At 39.5% G+C, this 26630-nt stretch overlaps 1 protein-coding gene across 1 annotated transcript in view; it reads right to left on the minus strand.

Moving 5' to 3' along the window:
- Window positions 1–26630, minus strand: part of WDR70 (WD repeat domain 70) — a 287917-nt gene that overhangs the window by 4959 nt on the left and 256328 nt on the right. The window contains exons 14-17 of the mRNA XM_046672043.1: window positions 17675–17775; window positions 15957–16036; window positions 13860–13976; window positions 11437–11599 (exon numbers count right to left, since the gene is read on the minus strand). Coding sequence (XP_046527999.1) covers window positions 11437–11599; window positions 13860–13976; window positions 15957–16036; window positions 17675–17775 — 461 coding nt within the window. The remainder of the gene's footprint in view (window positions 1–11436; window positions 11600–13859; window positions 13977–15956; window positions 16037–17674; window positions 17776–26630) is intronic.

Consider the following 26630-nt stretch of genomic DNA (forward strand, 5'->3'; position numbering starts at 1 on the left):
GTGTGCTCCGCTTTGATGGCCCAGGGTTCATGGGTTCAGCTCCCGGGTACGGACCTACGCACCGCTTACCAAGCCATGCTATGGCAGGCATAGAGGAAGATGGGCACAGATGTTAGCTCAGGGCCAATCTTCCTCAGCAAAAAGAGGAGGATTGGTGACAGATGTTAGCTCAGGGCTAATCTTCCTCAAAAAAAAAGAATTTGAAAGGAAAGAAAAAAAAAACTTAAACTTACAGAAGGCTGATGTGAAACTTGCATTTTGCAGTTTGATTAACTTACTTGGTGAATAGGAAACATTTTTCACCTGACTGTATATGTCAACTTGTTTACTAGAGTTACTAAGAAAAGGACAGCAGACTAGATATCAACAGTTATTACTGCGAGCCATTAAATAAACTAATCAGAGGAGGGCTGAAGGGTTTTTTATTTTAGCTTCAGTAAATTCTGCATTTGCTAATAGTTAATATTTCATGAGGCAAATATAAAAGCCTAAGAAAACGTCTTTCTCAAATCTACAAATTCTAATGTGCTGATACTTTGTGCTGACTAATTTTCCCCTTGGAACATTTTTTAAACTGAATTCTCAAGTTATTTGTAGAAAGTGAGTCTTTTCAAGCAACTATGTGTATAGAAAAAAAAACAGAAGGCCAACAGAAACCGAATCCCACCTTCAGTGTTTCCACCCAGAAGAATTTTGTGTAGAACAGTCAGTAAATAATAAAGAGTCCCCCTGCAAGCTTCTAAAAGGGCATTTTAGGGGGTGCATTGTTTGTGCAAGAGAGTCAAAGTGTCAGCGGAGCTGTCCTTTCTCTTCTGACCAAGCTCTAACGCGGGCCTTCTACACTCCTTCTCCCCTCGTGCTCAGGCCAGAGTGAAGCCCCCAAATGTTTTCAGCTGCAATGCAAAATCCACAGGTCAAAGTCTTTCTTAATTATGCATATTCTCCTGATATGATTCATTCAAAAAGCATAAAGCGAGCTCCAGGGTAATAGAATGAGTATGAAGGGAAATCACTTGTAATATTTAGTCATCAGTATGTGAGTATAAACCACAAGCTTTTTTGGCTCAGGGCCCATTGTTTATTATGAAGGAAACCCTCAAAGCCAAAGTCAACTATAGCCATGACTTGACAATCTGACACACTTGTTAACCCTGTGAGAATGAACATGGTCCAGATGAACTCTGACCCAGTCATCACAATTGCAGAATTATTAAGATTAAATAAAGAACTTGACCAAAGGTTCCACTTGAAATGGTCCCTTCTTTGTGGTGAAGAGCTAATCAAAGATAATTTTTTTTTTTTAATATTAGGGACACAGAAGAAGATGAGAGGCAATAAGATGTTTCTAGATAAAGAATGTTCTATTTTCTTCAGGAAATGAACACACAATATTTTGGAAAATAGACAAACGTATCTCAGACTCATTAAAAAGGACATACTAACTCATAAGGCTACTGCGAGATTCGAAGATTGAGTGAAGGGGAGAAAGGGACATATCTGAAACCTGGGGAAACGGGAAACAAAAAAAGAAAAAGAGAGAGGAAAAAAATGAAGAAGAACTATCTAAAATCACCATTAGCTACCTCACCACCAAGTGGGTAAACAAGTCAGAATGATTAAATCTTTGAGGAGCCCACAGGCCTGAGGCAGCCCAGGATCATCAATGCCCTCTCTAAGTTCACATTTATAAAATATATAACTGTGTGCCACAATTTCCACTCAAAAACATGTGTGAAAACTGGGTATTAGTGCAGCCCTACTCTCTTACTTCACAGATGGGGAAATAGTCTCAGGGAAGGTAAGCGAATCTCAGCAGGAACTAAACCCCCTGGACTTCCGACTCCGCCTGCCGTGCTTCCGCCCTGCCTGCTGGCTCACACAGTCATCCCTCAGCTTCGCTATTACTCCCATAGCTACTATCAGTTGCATTGTGGTGCGAAGCAGGACACTGCAGTAGTCAAAAGCAGAGGCCTGACTCTGAAGCCAGACCGCCTGTGTTGAAATCCCAGCTCAGCTACCTGCGTGGCTTTGGTCAAGTTATAAGCCTCAATTTCTTCATTTGTAAAATGGAGACAATAATATCACTTACCTCATAGGAGGATTAAATGAATAATACATATAAAGTTTTTAAACAAGCCTGGCATGGTCTAAGTGTAATAAAAGTGTCATCGTTATTATAAACCTTGCTTTGACTCTCAGGTGTTCCTCACTTCATACAGCAGGTAAATTTTCAAAAAGTTGTATGTGGAATATATTTGATAAAATAATTTATATATTGAATACAACATAGCAGCTTGCTATTTTTTAAAAACTCCTGGAGGAAGAAATACTTTTGTTACGTAAATACTCTGTCTTCAGTATGAATCTCTACAATCAAAATAATCTATTCTGTACCTTTGTATTTTCTTAAGGGCAAATCATTTGTGGTTTATGTTCAATAGTTACTTTTGTATTATTATCAAACATTACTATACAAAATAATCACCTAGGGAACTTCTCAAGATGCAGATTCCCAGCCCCAATCTTGCAGAGTCTAATCGAGTCTGGCTGGGGTGAAATCTAGAAATTTGCATTTTTAACCTTCCCACTCCCTCCCTCGACTCTGACACAGGCAGTCCACAAACCACTTTGAGAGACACTGGCCTTTCCATAGGAATATGGTGATCAGTGAGGATCAGTCACCTTTAAGTATAACTCAAGAAAAAAGTTTTATTTATCTCTGTGGGTTTATGTGTCTTCCCAACACAAATAATATATAAACCTTTACTCAATCAAAGAAGGACCTCTTTCAATATTGCCTACTAACTCAACGTGGCTTTAAATGGATCCTTTATGGACGGGAATGATATTTTAACACACATACACACATATCCATGTATCCTGTATCAGACAAGACATGCACACTGAAAATTAAATTGACTGAAACAGCAATAATGGCAGCTTATCTGGCAAGAAAACGGGCATGGCTGACAGAGCTGTCAGGCTGTCAGCCTACTGGCCAGGGTCCAGGCTCCCACACACATCTACCCCAGTCAGATATGTAAACTAATAGCCTTCTGGATCTATATCCTGCCCACTCCCCAGCCAGCTCCTTTCGCCTCCCTCCAGCAACATCTTTTAACAAGAAACTGTAATCGAATCTGCCCATGTGTGGCTGAACAAGAGTCTTCTGTGATCCTGCTGTGTTTTAAACTTTCATGGCTATTACACTGCCAGTGCCAGAAATGAAACTTAAAACTCAATTGATAAATGTAACGTGTTCAAAGACTCTGTTACCATCACTGGAGAATAAAGGTGAGTATACGTCACGTGCAAGTGGGCAAATTTGTGTAATGTCTACTTGTGCTTTTCTGTGATAAAGCAAGATACAGTAAATCTTCATTTCATCACTGACAGAAGTCAATTGCAGTGAAGAAAAACAACCAGACACACATTCTCAATTACAGTGACCTTTATGAAAAGATCCTTTAAATATTAGCTTCCCTTCAAACACTTCGCCACTTGGCAGTAAACAGTATACTCTAGCAGGTGAACACGGGAGAAATAGCACTGCAATTCTGGCTAACAAATTACATGCCACAGACAGTGCCATGAACTTAGTTAGTATGCAATAAATGTAAGGTGACAAAATTGGGTGGAAGGAAAGAGATGGGAGCAAAAGGCGGCGGCAGAAAGGTGTATATTAAGAGAGATCACAGTCCTCTGAAAAGCTCATTAGATTAGGCATCAAGAGAAATGAAGTCTAGTTCCAGTTGCAACCACTGTTAATTGTAAATCTCGATGCCGAAGTCTCCTCATACGTAAGGAGACGATACGACAATGTCCGTTCCACCCACTTTGCAGAGCCCCCATTAAGCTAGCACATTATTCAATTGTAAATATAACCAAAGCACCTCCAGTGCAGGAAAATATCATCAGGCAATAGTCACCAAGGAACAAAACCCATTTCCACTTCAATTAATTCTATTTAAAGAAAGTTGAAAATCTGGAAGAAAGATTTTCCAAGAAAATATTAATTACCAAGCAGACTCAAAAGAGTCAGAAAATCCAAACAGACTACTTACTACTAAGGGATGGAAAAGAAAGAGGAAAATTAACGAATTACTACTCACCCTCCTCGCCACAAAAGCACCAGGCTTTGACAGATTCACAGGGGCATCTATCAAATCTTTACAAAGTAGATTTAACGGTATAAAACAGTTCGAGAATACGCATAGAAAAGAAAAGCATACAGAATTTTTACGAAGCCAGCCTGACACTGACAAAGACTAAACCATAACCATGCGAGGGTCGTACCAAAGATGCAAGGATGATTCGATCTTAAGAAATTCAGTAATATAATTGATCATTTTCATTGATCAAAGTAGAACAACCATATGGTCACTTCCACAGAGATACGAGAAAGGAATTCAGTAAAATTCAGCATCTACTTCAGATGAACACGCCTCTGGTCTTTGTGTGGTGTTCGCTCTGCATGGGATGCTCCCCCCTGGATATCCGCATGGCTCACTCCCTCATTCACTCAGGTCACAGATCACTCAGCAGAGGTTCTCCCCTGATCACTATATCTACAAATAGCACCCTTTTATCCCCCTGGTTACTCTATGTCCCCTATTTTAGTTTTCTTCTTTTCACTTGCTACCATCTAACATTTATGGATTTGTTTATTGTCTGTCTCTGTCAACTAGAATATAAGCTCGATAAAAACTGCTGTATCCCCACAACCTAGAACAGTATCTGACACATAGGAGGTGTTCAATAAACTTTTGTTGAATGAATAAATAAAATAAAATAAGATGGATTCTTCCTTAACATCTTGTACATGTGTTTTCAAAAGGTATCATGTCTTATGGGGAAATACCATTAAACTGAACAATATGAAACCACTGACATTTGACTTTTTTCACCTACAAAAAAGGCAATTACGTATGTTTCAACCTAATGGAGTCACTCCTGTTAAAGTTTGAGGTGATAAAAGGATGTGCGCTATTACTGATATTATTTAATATTGTTCTGGCAGTACTAGTCAATACAATTAGATAAGATAAAGAAAGAGCAGGCATAAAAATTGGAAAAAAAAAGAGGTAAATTTAACATTATTTGCATATGATATAATTTTATGCCTGAATACCCCAAGCAAATTGAGTAAAAAATCATTTAAACAGTAGGAAAATACAGTAAATAGTTAGATATGAAACAAATACCCATATATAAATTAATAATACGTGTATATATATAAACACATAGTGTTCCCACATACAATGGAGTTATAAATTCAGCAGAAGAAATGATCCTATTTACAAGAGCACAAAAAGATAAAACAACTAGAAGTAAACTTAAAAGGAAATGTAGATCTATATGAAGAGAACTCACAAATACGACCGAGGGGTAAAGAGACGCGACTAAACAGAAAGACATACCCTTTTCCTGGTTTAAAAGAAGCAATGTTATAAAACTCTATATAAATTAACATATACATATAACTCAATTTCAACAAAAATAGCACCAAGAATTTTTTGGGGGGAGAGGTTACGAGATAACTTAGAGTAAGGTTACAGAAACCTGCAAGAATAGATAGAAAAATTCTGATAAGAAGACTAAGGAGAGCAGGCAGCCCTCCAATACTGAAAACCATTTGGTACCGATACTTGACTAGATCAATTAACGGAACAGAACAGAAAGCCCAGAAACTGGCTAAAATTCACGTGAGTGCAGTACATATAATAAAGATATAATTTCAATTCAATGAGGAAAATTAGATTATCCAATAAAACAGTTTAACAGCAACTGGCTAACCAACTAGGAAAGACTAAATTGGAGCTCTACGGTGGTAGGCTGAAAAATGGCCCCCCAAAATACCCACCTTAAATCCCTGGAACCTGTGAATACTGTAGTATTTGGGAAAAAAGGTCTTTGCAGATGTGATTAAGGATCTGAAAGTAAGGAATTAATTCTAGATTATCTCAAGTGGGCCCTAAATGACATCACAGGTATCCTATAAGAGAGAAGAGGAGAAGACCAACACAAAGGAGAAAGCGACGCCAAGACTAAGCAGAGACTGGAGTAACACGGCTACAAGCCGAGCAGGCAGGCAACCTCCAGAAGCTAGAAGAGGCATGGAATGAATTTTCCCCTAGAGCCCCATGTGGAGTGCGGCTCTGGCTGACACCTTAATTTCGGACTTTGGCCTTCCAGAACTGTAAAAGAATCAATTTCTGCTTTTCAAGCCACCAAGTTTATGGTAATTTGTTATGGTGGCCCCAAGAAACTAATACACTCACCTCACTCCTTTCACTAAAACAATTCCAGGTGAATCAGAGATTTAACTCTAAAAAATTTTTTTAAAAAGTATTAAATGGAAAGATGGGAGAATTTAAAGAATAATCTTGGAGAGTGGAGGCTTTCCTAACTAAAATAAAACCCAAGAAAGAAAAATTTCTAAATCTGACTACATTAAATTTTTTTCACACATGGGAAAAATGTCATAAACAAAGTAAAATAAAAATGACTGACTGGGACCAACATCTGTAATACATGACACACAAAGGGTTAAGCTCTTTAATATAAAGCACTCTTACAAACCAATAGGAAAAGGACCCATCAACTGATAGATAAATAGGCACAAGACATAAGTAGAAAAGTTCACAGGAAACAAAGGCTTTTAACATATGAAAACATGCTTAAAAGATGTAAAAATGTAAGTGTAAACTACAATGCAATACAAGTTTTCACCTATGAGTTTGGCAAAGATAAAAGGAACCATCTCTCAGCAAGGATGAGGGAGGGGCCGATACACTGGAGAAGTTGATTAAAAGGTCTCTTTGGAGGAAAATTCAGCACCATTTATACAAATTTAAAATGCAAATACCCGTTGACTTGGCAATTCTATTTCCACAAGTTTTGTACATGTGGGCAAATAAGTACGTCCAAAGATATTAATTTCAGTATTTATGAAAGCAAAAGACTGAAAACTATGTAAATATCCTTCAATAAGGTATTTAAGAAAAGTATAACATATCCATTGAATGGAAAATATCAAGAAAGCATAAAGAATGAGCTAGATATGGATGGACGAATCTGGTCCAATCTCCGAAGTAAAAAACAAAGTAAAAAACCAACAAAATAACAAAAACAAAAACCAGCTTGTAAAACATGCTATATACCTGTGCTTTTAAACAATGAATGCATGTACACACGTATCTGTTCATTTATGCAAGGACTCTCTCTCTCTCGGAGGAAATACAGGAACGTGTGGGTGGTGGGCATCCCTCAGTAGTAGAATGAAGGAACCGGGGGCCAAAGGGAAAGAAAGGCTTTTGAATTTCCACTGTCTACCCTTTAGCACTGCTGGATTTGTTTTTGCACTGTGTGCATGTATTACTTAAAATTTCCAACATAAAAAATTGAAGTTTGATCTTTTATCAAAATAATTAGTTGTTAGAAGTTAGAACAATAACCTGGAAATTCTAAGGCCAGGTTCTTGGCCTGGGCTCTAGCAATGACTTGCTATCCAGCAGGTTCTAAAAGTTATCTTCTTAGTGTCTCATTTTCTTCAGTGGTAAGATAGATCTTTGGCACCTTCCTATGAATTATATATTGTTACTATCAATCAAAAATCAGTAAACTGTATGATGTCAATATTTATGGAGACACCTCAATGATTCGCTTTGTGTGTAAACATACACACATCTATTTGGAGCAGTTTGCTATCAAAACGATTCTTGCTATGTATAGCAAATTTTAAACCATGGGTCTGTTTACTCTTCTCTCCTCAGCTAATTTTTGGTATGTTTCTAAACAAGTTTTTTGAAGTATAAAAGAATCCCTAATAATAATAGAAAACACTCCATTAAAAACAGAAGTGTCAACAGAGGCATAGTTTATAAGCTTATCTGGCTGCCAATGATGTGTTGACATACATTAGTTTATATACACACAAATTCTATACAAATGAAGGCTATAAATGCATACTATTTAGCTGGCCAGCCTTGATATGACCCTCTTAGCTGTTGTAATATTATCCAATTAATTGTTCAGAGATGTTCCATCTGTACTGTCTGGTTACTAACATATACTGTGAACAACCACCACTGACAACACACAGTTCAGCTAAGCCTGTTCTGCTACAACGTGCAGAGCAGAGGATGCAGTGATCCCCACAGAATGCCCTCAAATCCCTCTAGCATCTATGTGTGGGGTGTTTTCACTCACACAGCAGCACCTATCTCTCTTTGTCAGAAGGCTGTTGGCAGGTTGCTAAAGCCCTGGAGAGCCGTAAGAGCCTGGCACTGTCTCCCCAAACCCCATCTCCAGCCATTACCAATGACCAACAGATACTGGAGTGTAAGTACTCCAGCTACTGTGCCTCTGACCAGGGTCTCCAGGGTGGCTCTGTGGGACTGAACCAAAGTGACCCTTCCTGGAACTTTGCTTGATACTGTACCCTTGCTCGGCTTCATTACACTTCTCCACTCCCGTACTGGTTTTCTTTGGGAACGCTTCCTAATAAATCACCTTTATGAGAATCTTTATCTCAGCATCTGTTTCTAAGGAACCCAAGCTAAGACAATGTTTTTTCTTTTATTCAAAGAAGTTCATAGCACATAGGGGACTGACATCAGTAAATATGTAAGCTGAGTTGGTACATAAGTGATTTTTTCCAGCATATTAATGTTTTGAAAAGTGATCAGGGTGCAGCTTTCTCATAATTGAAAACTTTAGCAATACATAAAGACATCAAGAAAAAAGTGAATACACTTCCAACAATACAAAAATATACATGCACAAATTCATTCAGTGTAGCATTGTTAGTACCTGTAAAATACTGGGAACAACCTAAATAACAATAGAGAAGAGAATGGTTGAATAAAGTATGGTACATCCATACAATGGAGCACCATGCAGCTATCAAAAAGAATGAGAATGAGCTCTGTGAACTCATGTAGAGTGATTTCCAGGGCATATTGCTAAGTGAAAAACAGCAAAGCCCAAAAGAGTATTTATACCATGCAGCCCTTCATGTAAGAAAGGAGCGGATATAAGAAAATACGTTTCTGCTCATTTGTGCAAAAGAAGACAAACCAGAAAATAGAGACTGGTTACCTATAGGGGTGAGTAGGAAAAGGACTGAAAGAATGGGGGGGCTGCTGGAATGGGGTGGCAGGGATAAAGAAGGTGTGGCACTCCTCTGAGTATATCTCTTTTAAAGTTCTGACTCCTAGCACCACAAGAATAGTTCACATACCCTACACACACCCTAAAAAAAACCCCAGAATATGCGAGAAACCCCAAAGAGAATACAAACACTAACAAATGACCCTAACTGCACTTCAAATGAATAACATAATCACACTGACAGGAGTGGAGAAGAAAAGATCTAAGCCAAGTAAGTTTGGAAAACAATATCTTGACTAGATAGATACTGTAAGGCTAAAAAAGACAAAAAGAACTGTACACAAACGCTGTACTCTACTTAGGGAAAGTGTTTCTCACAGTGGGGTTAGCAATTCTGAAACTACTTTATGTGTAGACCAGAACTGAACAAATACGTAAATCTATTCCAGATAACGAGAGCTGGGTTTCTCACCACTGGAGAAAGAAGTTACAAATACGGAAAGGGGAAAGGGGAAATGAACTCTGCGCTACAGGACTGCAATGAGAGGCACCAGTTTAAACTCATGATTTTTAAAATATAAATACAGATAGATACACACAGAAATATGTACACGTGTGTATGCATAGGTTAGTATACATACATCTATTTCTGAGCTTTGTCAGTTGAGAGGACCTAGAAGAAGTGACATTTTAGTAGCAATGAGCACTTCTAGCACCAACTTCTTGGTTTCTAAACATCATTCTCCAAGAAAAGGAACCAGGGTTCCTTGGAGAAGTGATTGGTTCTAGGACTGGGACCAAAAAAACCCAGAAAGATGAGCCTGGAACATTTTGTGGTGCCAGAAAGTAAGGAAGTGCTCAAAAAAATACAGGGACTTGTTGAAAGAAGACAGGAGCCGCTCTGAAGGGGATTCCACAGGCCAAAACTGGAACAACGTGAGCAACAGACTAAATAATGATAGCATTGGATTTTAACCCATAGAATAAAGTATTTTAAAGTTCATACTGATATAAAAAAATACTTGAAAAATAAATAAATGTGGGAGACAAGACAATTCTTCCTTTCAGTAGAATTCCAATTAATAAATGTAGAAGAAAAGAGGGAAACAGAAAATCACCATTAGGCAAACGCCACACTAATAACCATTGCAGGCAAATCTACCCATGGATGATAAAATTAGAAAGCAGAAGCGTAAGGAGAGAGAGAATTTGCATAGTCTTAAAATATCACTCCCAAGAAATTTATTAACTCAAAATGGAATGACAGAAACTTTACAGTGGAGAAACTTGGCAGACACCACCCTAACCAAGGGATCAAAGTTAGTGACAAGAGACACAGTGACACGAAGCTCCTGATAAGATGCACTGAGAATGATACATCATTCCTGTATTATTTTTGCCAAAAATGCAAAGTTTCATTACAATCATGAAAAAATATCAAACAAACCCAAACTGAGAGAAAGTGTACAAAACAACAAGCCAGTGTTCACTGAAAGCATCAAGCTCATGAAAGACAAGAAAGACTGAGAAACTATTCTGACTGGAGAAGACTAAGGAGAAGTAACAACTAAATGCAGTGTGGACCATGGATAGGATCCCGGAACAGAGAAAGCAGAAAAACGGGAACATCAGATAAGCTTAGTTAACAGTATTATACTACTGTTAATTTCATGGCATTGCTAATTAATTGTACTATGGTTATGTAAGGTCTTAACATTAGGGGACTAAGTAAAGTGTAAACCCTCCTTAACTAAGATAATGCATATAGGCAGTAATTTCCCTTTTTTCCCTCAAAGATTGGCACTTGAGCTAACAACTGTTGCCAATCTTCTTTTTTTTTCCCCTGCTTTATCTCCCCAAATCATTCCAGTACATAGTTGTATATATTTTAGCTGTGGGTCCTTCTAGTTGTGGTATGTGGGACACTGCCTCAGCATGGCCTGATGAGTGGTGCCACGTCCATGCCCAGGATCCGAACCAGTGAAACCCTGAGCTGTTGAAGCAGAGCGCGCAAACTTAACCACTCGGCCACAGGGCCGGCACCCCTCTTTTTTTTAATCATAGGTAGAGTGGGCTTCACATAATGGGTTTATACTAGGCTATAACTCTGATGGAACTGGTCTGGTTCAAAAATTCACCATTTTAAAGTTCTAAGATACAAACAAATGCCTAGGTTTCAGGACCTATGAGTACCTGGTCTGTTTTTCATGCTCAAGAGTAAAACAAGAAGTGGAGAAGTTAGAACCTCAAAGTGGCCATTGTTGTGTTCTTCCCATTCACTAAACACAATAATTTTTCTATTTTAAAAGGCTGTCTCCTTACTTGGAATATGCTGGAGAAACCCAATATGGGTTGTCTTCAGCTGCTTTGGCATGCCGCAAAATGGCTTCCCGGGGATTGCTGTCATCGGTCTTGTCCAAAGCAATGTTCTTCACGATGTATGACGACAGAGTACCCCCATGGGTTCCAACCCGGCCGCCTCGACCTGTTCCAAAGGAAAAAAACCACAAATCAGAAACAGAACGTGCATGGCAATATGTAAGTATACCTTGTGTGCACTGTACTGTCAGATTGACAAGGGTGAGAATCCCTCAGTGCTGGCTTCCAAGGTGGCCTGTTAAGTGAATGACAAAGTGGGGCCAGAGCTTTACTTTGGTTTACCCAATTTTTGTCTTTCCCCATGGAATCAAGGTTTTGAGCACTCTAGGGCTTCTTCAAACTTTGGTTTGAAGCACACAAATCTTAAGAGTATTTGAGTATTGTTCTTTCAGCTGTCATTTATGATAATCACAACCAGAGTAGGAAATCACCAAACCTCAATTTCCCCATAACATTTTTACATAGAAAAAGACATTTTTTGTTATGTCTTAGTTGCTTAATTTACATAATGATACCAATGTAGGAAGAATTACAAATACTTTGCCATGTATATGCCTTAAAAAAATTCCTCAGGCATGAACATTTGAAATTCAATTAGTAAATATAACCAATATTCATCAGATGCTATTTTAGTTTTAAACAAACATATCATAGGGCTTGTCAGCTTCCAGGTACCTTGTAGGAGAGAAAACAAATAAGCTGAACACACCGATTCACATTATTTTACTGTACTATAATTGCTCTAGTAGACAGGAAGCTCCACAAGGGCATAGATTTGTTTCCTACTGGATCCCCAACAGCCAGCCTGGTGTCCAGTATTCAAAAAAATGTATGACTTTTTAGGAGGATTTAAAAAAAAAAAAACATAAGGATCAGCACCGGTGACCTAGTGGTTAAGTTCGGTGCACTCCGCTTTGGTTCCCAGGCGCAGACCTACACCACTCTCGTCTGTCAGTGGGTGGCCATGCTGTGGCGGCAGCTCATGCACAAAAAGAGGAAGATTGGCAACATAGGTTTGCTCAGGGTGAATCTTCCTCAGGTAAAAACCCAAAAAACACGAAAAGCCAAATAGCACTAAAAGTTAATTTTATAAATCAAGATAAGAAGAGACTAAATAAAGCAGGAAATAATTAATTGCCAAAGAATTTGTGTGGTCAGTAACTACTGTAGCACTTAAAAGGGAGGCAAGAGCTCTTCAGGCTGAGGTGGTTGAGGGGGTTGTCCTTAGGAAGAGATGGATCCAATTTAAGAAAGTTCAGAAGACAGAGAAGGTTATTTTCAATAAGAATGGTTTAAGTACAAAAGCACAGAAAGACAAAAGCTCCCTGGGCATTTAGGGGCAGGAGTGAACCAAAAGTAGAACAGAAATAAGGTGTAAAGCCCAAGAGTGGGTTAGAGGCAGACTGTAGAGAACTTCAAATCTCCGGAAATGCAATTGGACAGTGGGAAGCTTATGCAGATTTAGGAGGAGTAGCAATATGAAAGCTGGAGGAGTTGGGAATAAAAGCTGTGTGTAAGATGAATGGAAGTAGGGTGGGGAGGAAAAAGAGTAACTTGAAACAAGGTTAGAAGAGTTTTTCAGTAATCCAGGTAAGAATATTATTTAGGAACTTTGATTAGGATGGGTGGCAGAGGAAGTGAAAAAAGAAAAATTGAGATTGGTATGTGAAATGTTTTCAATGCTGAAGGGGTGGGCCGAATAGGTGTAGGTCCAAAACTCAGGTTCACAGGAATTAACAAGTCAAAAGCTATAGGCTTGTGAGCCTAGGACAAATGGAAACCACACAGGTGACAGCAGAAAATGGGACTCTAATAAAGGTATGTGCTGCACAATAGCCAATGCTGTCTTACTTTCTTCTGGTATTTACTTTCCTAAAAACTCTAAGGACTTCATTCATCTTCTAGGGAAAGTGGGCAGCTCCGTTTTATCAACACAGAACTAAATGATGGTCACTTTCTGCCTTTTGTGAAACCTAATCCAGCCTGGATTCTGGTCAAAGTATCCAATGTTGTATATTAAGCCAACATTGAGAGCAGGGGTTTTAACACTGGGTTCCCAGGAGCCCCACAGTTCCACCAACAACACTAAAGGGCTCAAGTTAGAGACTGAACAGAAAGGGCTCCAGGTTCCCTCTGTACTTCAGCACAGCAGCTCCATTTTATCTATTTTATGCACTGGGATTCCATACCAGATCCCTAAGCAAGAAGTTCTGATGCTAAAAATAAAATATTTGAAAACCCCTATTTAGTAAAATCTTTCTGAAGACAAAGAGGCACCCAGGCCCAAAAGATCTTCCCAATCCTCTGTCAATTGCCCCACCCTGCCGCCAACCCCCTTTGCAGGCCACCAGCTAGATCACAGTCACCTGGGCCTGCTACAGGAGGCTCGGGTTTGTGAGACTTCAGGGGATCCAGTCGGTCCTTCTCCAGCTGTTTCCTTGTACTTCGTTGGCGGGGCTCACGGAACATAGGCAGGGCATGAGCTACAAAAAGTCACATTTGAAAAATTTCATTATGATAATAACCCTTCCATCCAAAAACATAGCTAGAGCATGACTAACTGAAAGAAGAAATGGAAGTCACGATGACAACCTTCATCTAATAATAAAAGACAGTCTTACTGTAACCAATTAGCCAATTTTGTCTGAGACCAGACTCATTGTTCACCTCTCCTGGCAACTAATGGCACTGAGGAAATCCTGTCAAATACCGTCATGGAAACATCAGTGAGGCTCGCCATCTCCCAAACCATGGGTAGCAGTTGAACTTAATTTCTGCAGTTTTGAAAAGAAACACTTAACGGGGCTGCCTCTAATTTTTTTTTACAAGACCCAAATGTGAATAATACCAACAGCTTGCCTATCAGCCCTGAAGTTTCCTCAGATGCCTCATAAACACTGGAATCACTTCACACATTTCTGAAATGTGACCACCTCTCAGGAGGAGACAACACTGAGTAACCGGAAGGGAGGAGCACTTATCCCACTGAAACTGGGATAAAGGTTGCCTGGAATGCACGGGGGTGCCTCAATCTCCTGACAGGGTGACTTGATGGGGAATTATCCCTACTCCTCCATGGTGGACAAAACAAAAGAACGAAAATCAAAGTAATATTTGTCCAATTGCTGTTGATTGTTTACTTAATGTTGGAATTAAATTTCAGAATATAAAAGAGTATACAAACTTAAAAGGAACACAGTGTGATATTTTGGGAGAGAGGGAGAAGATTATTGGGGGAAGAATTAAGTATCTTTTTTTGACCAAAGAAAGTACTAGAATAATTTCTTTGGATGCTTACACACAGACTAAAACCTCCTTTAAAAGAGAAGGCTTCTTCCAGGGGACTTGGGGAGGGAAAGGTTTAAAGGGAATTTATAATACGAATAACAGAAATGTCTCTAACACCTCAAAAACACTTCCAGTATCCTCCACCTTCTACCCCTACTGCCAGTCTGGGCCAGGACCATATCACTCATCAGTGAAACATGCCTGCCTTGGGTTTCTCTGCCTGAGAAACACAGCCACACGTCACTCTGTCAGGCAACATGACACAACAGTATTTTTAGGAGAGGGAAAAATAGCTTTTCACTTCAAACGACTGGAGGAATTTAAGTAGGCCACGTGTAATTACATGAGCTAGACTGGTTATGACACCGACTTTAACACTTCTACTCTTGAAAAAAGTGCCATGGGATCTCTTTACCGACCATAAGCTTCAAGGGACTTGGTCTTATAGGAGACCCACCTCCAGGGAGAAAACCCAGCAGTACAGCGCCCCCTGGGCTTTAGACTGAGACTGATCAAGTCCACAGGGGCATCTGCTAATGACAGTTCCTATCACATGCAAGAGTTCCTTCCTAGCTGCTACCTGTCTGAGATGTGGCTCTGGGAAACAAAAAGCTGCCAGACTAACGAGGTTGTGTGACATACTCAAGAAAAGCTGCTCTGTCTGAATAAGATTTCTGATCACACCCCAGGTAGTTAATTTTATATCTAAATGTCTCTGGATCACGCGGTCACAGAATATCAGAGGGAGCTGGAGGAGACCCTTCGCTAGTCTCCTTACTCTCCTGATAAAGTTCAGTTGTTCAACATCACACTGCCAGTCAGAGGTGGAACTGGACAAATCCAGGTCTCCTGATTCCAAGCCCTGCACTCCTTCTTGTTTATTCTTAGAACAGATTGCTATTCTTTAAAAGGCTGCTATGGAGTAATGCATTAGGCTCAAATAGGCTTTTCCCTTTGGGGTTGAAAGTTACACAAAATAACCCTGTCTCTGTGATGAGTGACAGAAGCTAACGGGGTTAGCTGTTACATGACTCGTGGTCCTATCCACATGAATGGGATATTTTGTAATATATGCCTGAACTCTGAGGGCTTTTTCTGTCTTTAAAGCCATGAGATCAACTGCACACTAGAAGAGAAGGGAGATCTATGACGGAGAGACCATGCTGACAACTTACGGGTGATGATGTAGTCCTGGGTTAGAGTCTCAGCTTGTTTCGCCTTCCGTTGGGTTTTAACCACGCATAATTTTGCTCCCCTGAGGAGGGGTAAAAGGAAATTATTTTCTTTACTTGGTCTTAGAAACAGAAAGTCTATGTCAAAAGCATTATATATTTTCAGGAACATACTCTGTGCACACCCTCTTACCAAGTCCTTGACTTTCTAAAGGATGGCAACAGATGGAGCTCTCAGTGATAAGAGATTAAATATATGGGAAAGTGAGTCTGTTAGTCAGTGGTTACTACTGAGCAAAAGGGTTGGACCGGTAACTGGGCAGCAGAAAGCTAGTTTAAAAAATCTACAGAAATAATTTAAAATTAAGATCTTAAAGAGAATCAACCTTTTCACCCTAAGGGTCACAGGGTTCAAATTGTAGTTTATGTCTCACATGAAAGCAACCTGGGTGGTCTACACCCCAAGTGGCATTTGTCCACATCTCAAATATAAGAGCACAAGTGTCTGGAACTGAGTCCTTGGCAGTGTTGCCAACTGGCTACAGCCTGAGAATGTGTGGGATTAACCAAAAGTGTGCTTAGAACAATTCACTTCTCCTTAGCAATGACGAGCTCTCTCTTTCAGGAGGAACAACTACAAATAGGCAAATTTCTTAAAAGTAAAGACTCTAAAGATAGTGCCCTCTAAACGGGTACTATCAAATGGGGTTCATGGTTTTTTCAAGTGGAACAGACTCCCTCTCATCCAAATTATATTAGCACTTTCGATTCCTTTATTAAAAAGCAAACAAAATCCTATTGTTCTTAAATACCTCAGTACATAACTTCATTTTATAGGACAAGGGTTCCAACTGTAATCCAGAAAGTTCCGAAGGAAGACAAGACTGTCTGTTTCTATTCAGAGTCAAATTATAGTCAATGAATTAACAGAGTATGGGTTTCCTTTCCCCAAAAAGGATGTGGGGCCTCAAAACAGTTTTGTCAGGAAGGAACCCCAGTGAATTTAGCATGTGAATTTTAATATTAGCTAACCAAGGCTTACTCTAAAGAAACAGCTCATCAGTCACTGTACCTTAACAGCGGGAAACAAAACCATCCTTTTTTGGGTGGTAACACAAGTCCACATTTGTGCCCAAGGAAACTGGAAATATCTGAGGGACCAGCTGAGCCTCTAGTGAAGTTCTGGACCTTTGAAACACATTGGTGTGCTTAACCCTGGCATTTGAGGTGAGCATGGGGTTAAAGGGGCAAGTATTTGTGCTGTCCCCTTCTGCTGGCAGAGAACAACCCTGCCAAACATGCAATTGGTACCTGATAAAAGCCCAAACAGAAAGGGAACAAAATGGACTAGCCGGTCCCATTTCCTGTAAGTGGCTAGTTCCCTGCTTGTTAATCCCTGACATGCATCACTGCTAATGCCACCATCCAGGGTGGTATGCAAAGTGAGCAGGCCCTCCCCACCCCCTTGCACTCGACATTTCAGCTAAAGAACTGCAAATCCCCAGGAAACTTTCACTTTGAATTTTGTGTAGATCAAGGGCAATACCCAAAGCCTCTCTAAAGCACAATACTAGAAGTTTGAGGCTTTACTCTGTGCCAGCTGCAGCTTCTAAAAGGGTGGATCCCCATCAAAGGGGGAAATAAATAAGAGCAGGGGTGAAAAAAAAGTCCTCCCCCCAGTTGTTGTCATCCATCTAAAACAGGCAATACGTATGAAATACCTCTGACTCTTGTTGGGGTCATAATAGACTTTAGCCAATCCGTTTCCAGTTCCCACCATGATCTGGTTCAGCTTTGGGTGCCACAGGCAGCGGACAACACTCTGAAAAGGAAAGGCACAGTAATCAACCAAAGAGGCCAAATAAAAATGGAAAATGCCTGCTGGTACTTTGGTGGCTAATTTACTAAACTGAATATCATCCTGATGGTTACCTGTAACTTTTAGGACATTTTCTTCTAAACTACAAGGTCATGTTCCTAGGTTAAGTTCCGTTCCATCACTATTATCTGTGTGATTATCCTGTAAAAATAAAAAAGATGCTCCCTTCCTGACATCCCTCCTCTCCTTTCCTAACAGCTTTGAAACCACAAAGTTAGGCTTTCCCAGCTCCATTGCCTTGCGAGGCTGGCATCTTGGAATGCTGAACCCACATAATACAGTTCTGCTTACCACTGAAGCAGCTTTGGATTCAGTGTTTCATGCTTTTACACACACAATATGTCCCTCTGGACAGCAGATTGAGGCCAGGTGGTTATTGTTTTTACTTCACAAAGATCCAAATCTCATAAAGCTTTTTAAGGAACAACACATATTTGCAGGCACTGAATAATATGTCCCTATCTATGAGATAAACCAGCAGGACAACAGCAGAAGTAAAACAGAGATACGGAATACAAATACTTGACATTAACCTGAATGAAACGCTGTTTAAGAGAAGGGTCACTGGAAGTTATGATCCTTTGAATTCATTACTGGTGAGAAAAATAAGTGGTGCTCTGGGGTCAAAAAGAACCACAACTTCTCAGTGAGAACTGCAACCTGTTTCTAATTTTTGTCTGCAGTAAGAGGGCAGAGGCGGGGGCATAGCAGGGATAGTATTATGGAGAAAAAAGATGAAGCTGAGGTTGGTGGGCAGAAACACCATGTGCAATGCTGCAGATCCCGCTCTGACAGAACAAGAGACGAGGGGAAACATTAATTTAATGTTTATTAAGAACCTATCACGTGCCAAGCAATGTACAAGGATTAAGGGGAAAAAGGCTACAATTAGATATTGCCATTTTACATTCTAATAGTAAAATCAAAATCATGGAATCTGTCTCCCCAGTCTACCTTGGGCTGAACTTCTTTGGTTTCTTCTCCCTAACCAGCCCACTCTTTTGTTAAGACAGAATATCTGGGAATCTCTGCAGTCCCTTTTGAGAGAAATTCTGGCTCCCACCTGACTGGCAAAAAATACGCGTCAAGTTAAAGGGCTACAAATCCTTCTCTGAGATTCCTGAGGAAGTAAGGAGGAAATGTAAGTCTTCAGGACTTCTAATTCGTGTCTGACAAGACTCTAGAAGAGTGGTTCCTAGGCGCTGCACCACTAAAGAGATGCACCACTAAAGATGTTCTACTGAGAAAATCAAATCAGAGAGGCTATGTTTTCCCTGTTGATAGGGGAAAAATTATACTAAAAGGGCAGGTTTTCAAAATTTTAGGATTTCTTTCCACAATTTTTCTTAAATCTGTGGTGCCCGCTACCCAACGTCTGCTGGCAAGTGCTAAAAGATGATAATACATATATAATAATGAGTGAATATTAACAGAAAAACTTGAAAATAGTAAATCATATACAGTTTGACATTTTGGGGGGGTTGTCATTGTTTTGTTCATATGTTCAAGGAACGTACTTTATAATGCATCTGTATAAAGAGTCACATTTTCTCCTAATAAAACCGTGCCTGGTTGGTAAGATGGAATTAAGTATATCAATAGTTTATGGTCTGTAAAGTTCAGCCTGACTTCCAGGTGCACCACCACTGAGATTAATTTGAGAACCATGCTTAGACCACTGGAAATTTCCAGATGGTCACAGCCAGGTATGTGGAAACATGAGAAGAGTCACAAACATATTTCATAAACCCTATCTAGAATAAATCCATCCAAGCCAATACTCATCTCCTACAAGTCTCTGCTTAAATGTCATTGCTACCCAGACCACCCTATTTAAAATTGTACCCACAACTCCCCTTACTCTGCTTTTTCTTTTTTTATAGCATGTATCACCTTTTAACATAATATATAATTTATTGTTAATTGTGTTTCTTGTCAGCCTCCCCCACTAAAATGTATGTTCCACATAGGCAGAGATCTTGGTCTGACTTACGTGGCAATGTATCCCAAGTGCCCAGATTAGTGTCTGGTGCTCAATAAATGTTTCCTGAAGAAATGAACTAAAAGTTACAGTTCACCCAAGCCTAAATGGATCGCTTTACTAAGTGGAGCTGGAGACAATTTTTAAGTTAAATCATTGCTATCTATGAGGAATAATTTTATTTCTCCAGATCATTATTATACTCAAGTATCCTACAAATGCAGTAAGGTTAGCTCCCTCCTAATGTGGTCTTAAAAAGAGGGATATGCATGAACCAGTGAGCAAAAGAAGATAGTGAGAGGGGCTTTCGAGGGCCTTCAGAAATCTCAGCCACCCACACATGGCTCCAGGACAATCTTAAGGACATAGCATTAAATTTATTTCTCTTCCTTGGTTCTCTAGAGGTCTGGCTAAGCAATCTAAGATTACTGGTTCTCAAATATGTTTTCAAGTGAGCAGGGTGCAGAATTGGAAAAGATCCACAGCGTAGCCCTGGTAAATTCCAAGACACCCAGCCAAACAGGCAGTTTCCAGGGGCAGCGGGTTACTGTTACTCTCTCCCTCTACGCTGAGGGTGTAAATGTTAGAGAGAGGCAATCGTCCAGGACAACAGACCAATATCTGATTGCTTTCCAGGGAGTCCAAGCTCAGGGCACTGTACCTCTGTTCCTGTTCACATCCTTTACCCTCTAGAGCTCTTAGACACGCACACGGCTGGTCAGTATAAGCTCTTAAGGAGAAGCACATTTACTCCTCTTTTCACACGGAAGCAAAGAGAAGGCAAATAAGACCCCTTGAACTAAACAGTCATTCCAGAGCTCCATCCACTGTGGCGATGAGTCACGAAAGCAGCCAATGAGGGCTCTGTGAGCAGTCTGACTTAGACAGAGGATACTTAAGGCTCAATTACCCTAAGACTGGTTATTAATCAAATACTACAGGGATTCCAAAACATGGAATGAAGAAACAGAATTCAAAGTCGAAGGTGGGTGGGCCTTTTTTGTTTATTAATATTTATTGTGTGTGTTTAGCTAACCTTTGTAAACTTTGCAGCTAATGCGGCTCCACACTTTGTCCTGTCAAGGAAATGCATCTTATAGCAGAGAGCTGGCCATCTGCCAAACCAAACAATCCCTGAGACAGAGGCGAGGCTGGGGAGCAAGCAGAGCTGCCACGCTGCTAACTTGTCAAACATCCATACAGGGCTTTACTTAACAACAATGGGACACGTGCCTGCTAGAAGCCCAAGGAACTATCAGAAGACAGATGAGCTATAACTACTTAGAAAGAGTGCATTCAGTCAATCGCCCATCCACCCGAGACTTCCTTCGTCCTCTGTTCTTGAAGATGTGCTTCTGTGGCTGTGGGCTTGACATACTCAGACCTATAGATTTACTGAGCGATGCAGCAAATGAAGGGTAGAGCACATCTGAATCAAAGGGCCAGAGAGCAATGTCATGACATGAGATTTCAAAGAGAACGGCTTCATACTATATCATGAGATTCAAACGGCAGAAGGCCACTGTAGTGCAAAGAACTAAATTCTGAAATTAGTCTGCATATTTTAACACACTTGTTTGCTTAATTAAATTGATAAAGTGTTTTATTCCTACACTAATCTACTTCATCTTACCAAAACATGTGGGCCCACTAATGGCTTCCCCTAGCTGCCCAAGCTGAACTCCATTTTAGCACAAAATTAGGTTTAGTCTTTTAAACCAAAGCCTACTTTCATTTTAGCATTATAATTTGGCAGTGCAGAGCAACCAAAATCTGCCCCAAAAGTACTTAGCTCCAGCAGCAGCCACAAAGAAATGATAACTGAGGTTGGAGATAATTAGCAAGATGACAAGGAGGAGTTACGAAACCTTAACATGCTCAACACAGAGATCCTTCTTCACTATAGAGACCCAAGAAAAAAGAGGGGGTGGGCTGGGGAAGAAGAGAACACTGTGTGCAAATGGCAGTGTCAAGATTCCAAAACAGGAATTTTGGGATTACTCCTTAGCAAAAGTGAAAAGGCCACAAAAAAATTCCAAATAATTTATTTCTGTGGCTTTTTGGTTTACTTTACTGAAATCATGGAAGCAAATAAGGAGAGGAGGAGGTAACCAATGCGAGAAATGAATTTACATTGTAGGACATGGTGGGAAGGGAACTATTAGGTATCTGGATTTTATGTTATTTAAAATAATTGAATCCTCACAACAATACTACAAAATTAGTAATCTCATTCTCATTTCACAAGAAGAAACTGAGGCTTGTCAGAGAGTGGGTAACTTTCCCAAGGTCACATAACTTGTAAATAGAGGAGCTGGGATCAGCACGGAGGATTTCCAGCTCCAATGCTGATTCCTCCATGCAACTAATTATGCAAAGTCCTATTTTAGAAGATGGGGAGAAAGGGATGTGGGAGATTTTAAATCATTTCCAAATCCACCTAACCCAGAAGTAGAAATCTTAGCAAGTTTATATCGAAAAGCAGATGGTGTTACTAAAATCATAAAGGAAAAAGCCCACTACTACTCAGTTCATAAATGTTACCATAAAAGAAATCGATGCCTGTGTAACATCTTAGGCATCTGTAATGCATATATCCAAACATCTTTACATCCTGATTCTACTTTACATGCTAAAAGAAGCCCAACATCCTTCATAATTTTATATCTTAAACATGATTATGATGAAACACCATTTCCTGATCCTTCCCAGCTGCTGACCCACACTGTAAACCAAACTCCATCTGGTTTTACATGTTTGGTTTTTGTCATATAGTGTAAGAATGGATAAGCTAATTCAGTGATTCCTTGGGAGAACAAGTATTTTTGAGAATTTTCAAAGAAAGAGCCTTACACCTGTCTGTGAGGGAGACTGTCAGGCAGTTTTGCAGACTGTAGAGAGGCTGTCACCTGGTCATGGACATCCTCAGGACTACCCAACACATTTGAATGGCCATGTGTGCCGATCGCCAAGGCTAAGAACACAGATCAAGATGTGAGTTCAAAACAAATAAAAAGAAGGCAGATGAAAATGGAAAGCTACTGGAGAAGGAACTTTCTTCAGATTTCCACAAGCCCAAGTTTTATTTCACAGAGAAAGAAAAACTGCTTTTCACATTAAAACACTGAGTCAGGAAGGTAGAAGAGTAAGATGGGAATTCTTTAAACTTTTCCAGGCTATTTGTCCTGTCCTCCCAAAGCTTTGCTTTTCCCAAACTTGGATTATTTTGCAGCATGCACGGGCCATGGGGCTTGGCCTCACCCCTCTAAAGTTCAGGAAGCAAACCTGGTGAGCAAGCCTCAGTCTCCAATAAATAAGACTCTTCAACACCAACCTGATCTCCATGGAGACATTCCGCGAATGGAAAAGATTAAAGACAGACATCTCTGCTCTTCTCCCTAAGCGAGCACGCACTTATCGTTTTTGCCTCCTCCACACTCCTCCAGCTCCAAGGAAGTTCTACCATAGGGCCAGATTTGTAACAGCTGTCACTCTTTGCTGGAACTCTTCTCAATCTTCCCCCCTCTGCCCCAAATAATTCTCTCTCTGATAAACCAGACAGAAGACCAATGGTGAAAACAAAAAATGCCATCACACTTTTATAAATGTAAGGGTTGCTGCAGAAAAACCAAACAAGGAAAGGTGTTACTCTACACCTGCCATTATATTTGCTACAGATGCACAGATTATGCTTTTTAAAAATTGGCATCTAATTATCAAATTAATTCTCATCAAACCCATGGAAAATGCATTTATTGAAATCAGTTCATTTACAGCCCATGCTCTAAAATTAAGGTAACTGCTAAAGCAGCAAAAATCTGGAAACTGGTAGTTGTCCTTGGCACTAAATGAATCACATCTGTATCTGATAATAAACTTGCCTAAAGAATTTCATCACAAGAAAAAGTTCTCAGAGAAAATGGAAGGTCTCTTGGGTAAGAAAATTAAATAGAATTTCCTTCACCTAATTCAAAACACTAAATGTTAGTTTGCTCCAATCCTGCTATTTCAGAAGAACTTACAAAGGCAAAGAAATCACAAATAATGATTGAAGAAAACCTGGTAATTATTCTTATTAACGACAGTCTGGGAGCAGGAAACAAACAGCAGGCTGGAAGCTGGAGTCCGCAGGGTGAGTGACACTGCTGGTGGGTCCTACAGGGCAAACACCCTAGAGGCCCCACACCACAGTGATCCACTTAGAAGCAGCACTTACTGGAGGCACATTCCCAAAATTCTAGCACAGCTTCCCACTGGTGGGCAAGTGTGCCAAGATATGGAGCTCCTTAGGCCTGAGAGGGGCCTGGGGCGCTGGAGCCTCAGGAAAGTCACTCCAGCAAAGAGTAGCCTTATCTGTTTATATCACATGTTATCATCTATTATGGGGACCAGCTTGTGAAAAAGCTTGGGAAGCACTATCTAAGGCCATCTCTCTCAGTCTAATCTACACAGACCCAGGCCCTTTTACCCTCCTTAATTTATCAATAGAGTTGGGCATAACAACAATAGTAACCACAAATCCTTGGTTTATATGAATAAACAAAGCACAAATGAATAAAACTATTAAATCCCTAACTACTACATAAGAAGTATATATGATCAGATCTTGGAAATGATCAAGTATGTAAAATCAAAAAAATGCAGGAAAAGCTGAACCTTCAAAGATGAACTATACAGGATACATAAAGCACTATTTATCTTAATATAGTATAGGTGAAGATGTTTTACAAATCATACTCTTTTATTTAGCCCTCTGGGGGTCTCACAACCTCTCTCCTCATACAAGATATACATTATCCATCACTCCAAAAAAGAAAAAATGCTATCCTGGGATATGTGTTAATTATAGATCTCTTTCTTCCCCACACTATATATAATTGTGAAAGTTTGGCCAGAGTTCTGATAGAACAGCTGGAAAACTTGTTACCAAAGATTGTTCATCAAATTCAGGTTGGGAGACGAAAAACTGTCCTAGAAAATCCTACAAGATGTAAAGTCTTTCCCTGGGTCTTCTATCAGTGGGACGTAATATGGTGCTGAAGTGAGACAACAGAGCACTAGTCGGTACTGTATTATATGTTTACACGTTATACAAAGAATAGTGTGTCATTTTGAATACCTTTAAATATCTACAAAATGAAGTTGTCCTGATATTTTATAGAGGAGTCATGTACATTTCTTCTTCAGGGTTGCATTATCTAGTGGCTGATTTTTCATCCAGTTTGCCATTCATGGCAATCATGGCTATACCAGGAAATACAGATAAGTTTAAATATCAATTAAATAAACACCAAACTTTTGTGCAGAGAGGGAAAAAAAGTTTCTACTTAATCAAAAGGTAAACACTGACAGTTTCTACTGTTTTGAAGGACTAGAAATGGAAGCAAAACAGTAAATACAAAACATTTCCTTGAAACTGCTGACACCAATAAGCACTAGATACCTACTAACATAGCCTGTTAGAGGGTTAAATGACTCTAAAAAATGGGTAAACTATTAAACTGGACAAGCCCTCCTTTTAGTCCTCATTTTCCTCCCTTCAATGATTTATGAAGGCTGAAGCAGGATGTGAGGGGTCCTTCATCTCACTGTAACTCCCAAAACGAGATCAATGTCAAACAGTAATTATAGGAAAAGACATCTCACTATAGGTTTTGTATCTGGATTCCTACAGTAGACATTATTTCAGAGAAGAATGCTGAAATGGAGAACCTAAACAACTGTACCTGAATTAAGAGTCTACCGGTTAAGTAAATTTATAAAGTTTTTCTTTTAAAAGAGACTGGAGATGAGAACAGAAAGGAAGTGATAAGTGTATCAGAATTTGTCTTCTATTCTAAGGAGGAATAATGATTAGACTGCTGATAAAACATAGTGACAAATTCCAGCAAATAATCTTTACTTCAAAGTACAGTGTGTCTTACAAAATAGATCCAGGAAACAGATCATATTCATTAACGGTATAACAACCAAAACAAATTACATTCATTAGAGTTTTAAATTACCAGTATTTTAAGCATCCGTAGTATATTTGTGTTTCCTCCAGTGAACTCAAAACACAGCTATTTTTAGTAAGTCTGAAAAAGATCATCTGAAGTTTTAAAGAAGCAGACAAAATAAAATGTGTACTTCTTTCATCAAATCTAAAAGAAAACATATTTATGGTCTGAAATTCCAAATTAACTAGACAAAACTATTAACAAAAAATAAAAACAAAAGAAGGCGGTAGGGAACAGGCCATTACAGTAAGTTCCAATAAGAACATACTAGAATAAAATATAATAAGAGGTAAGCAAAATTAACAAATATATTTTCACCAAACACCTACTATGTACCACGTACTGTGTGAAGCATTAGGACTATAACGCCCTTACCACCCACATGGCACTGAGGAGATCCTTACTCTAATTGGTCGCTAAAGAATTTAGAAATGGCTAAGAAGAGAGTAGCAAAGATAATAGAAGTGTTGAGAAAATATGACCCACAAGGAAACGTTAAAAAAAAACCTATGCAACTAAGTTTGGTTCACTTAGACAAGAGAAGAGTGAACACTAATGTTATAATCTTAAAGGAAATAGAGGATGTTGACCAGCTGTTCTCCAACTCCATGAGGACTAGAGTAAAGGATGTGGGCTCTGAGCATGAGAATGTAAAGCTAAAAGTAAAGGAAAAAAAGATCTGATGGTAAAGGCTTTCATAAACAAGAATAAACTCTTTAGGGAGGTTGTAAATCTGTTAGAAGTAAATCTAATTTTCATATAGGAGAGTTGAGCCATAGTTCTCAGGTAGGCAAGGAGATAGACTCTGGAAGATACTG

Source organism: Equus quagga, chromosome 9 (genome assembly GCF_021613505.1).
Source record: "Equus quagga isolate Etosha38 chromosome 9, UCLA_HA_Equagga_1.0, whole genome shotgun sequence".
NCBI lineage: Eukaryota > Metazoa > Chordata > Mammalia > Perissodactyla > Equidae > Equus > Equus quagga.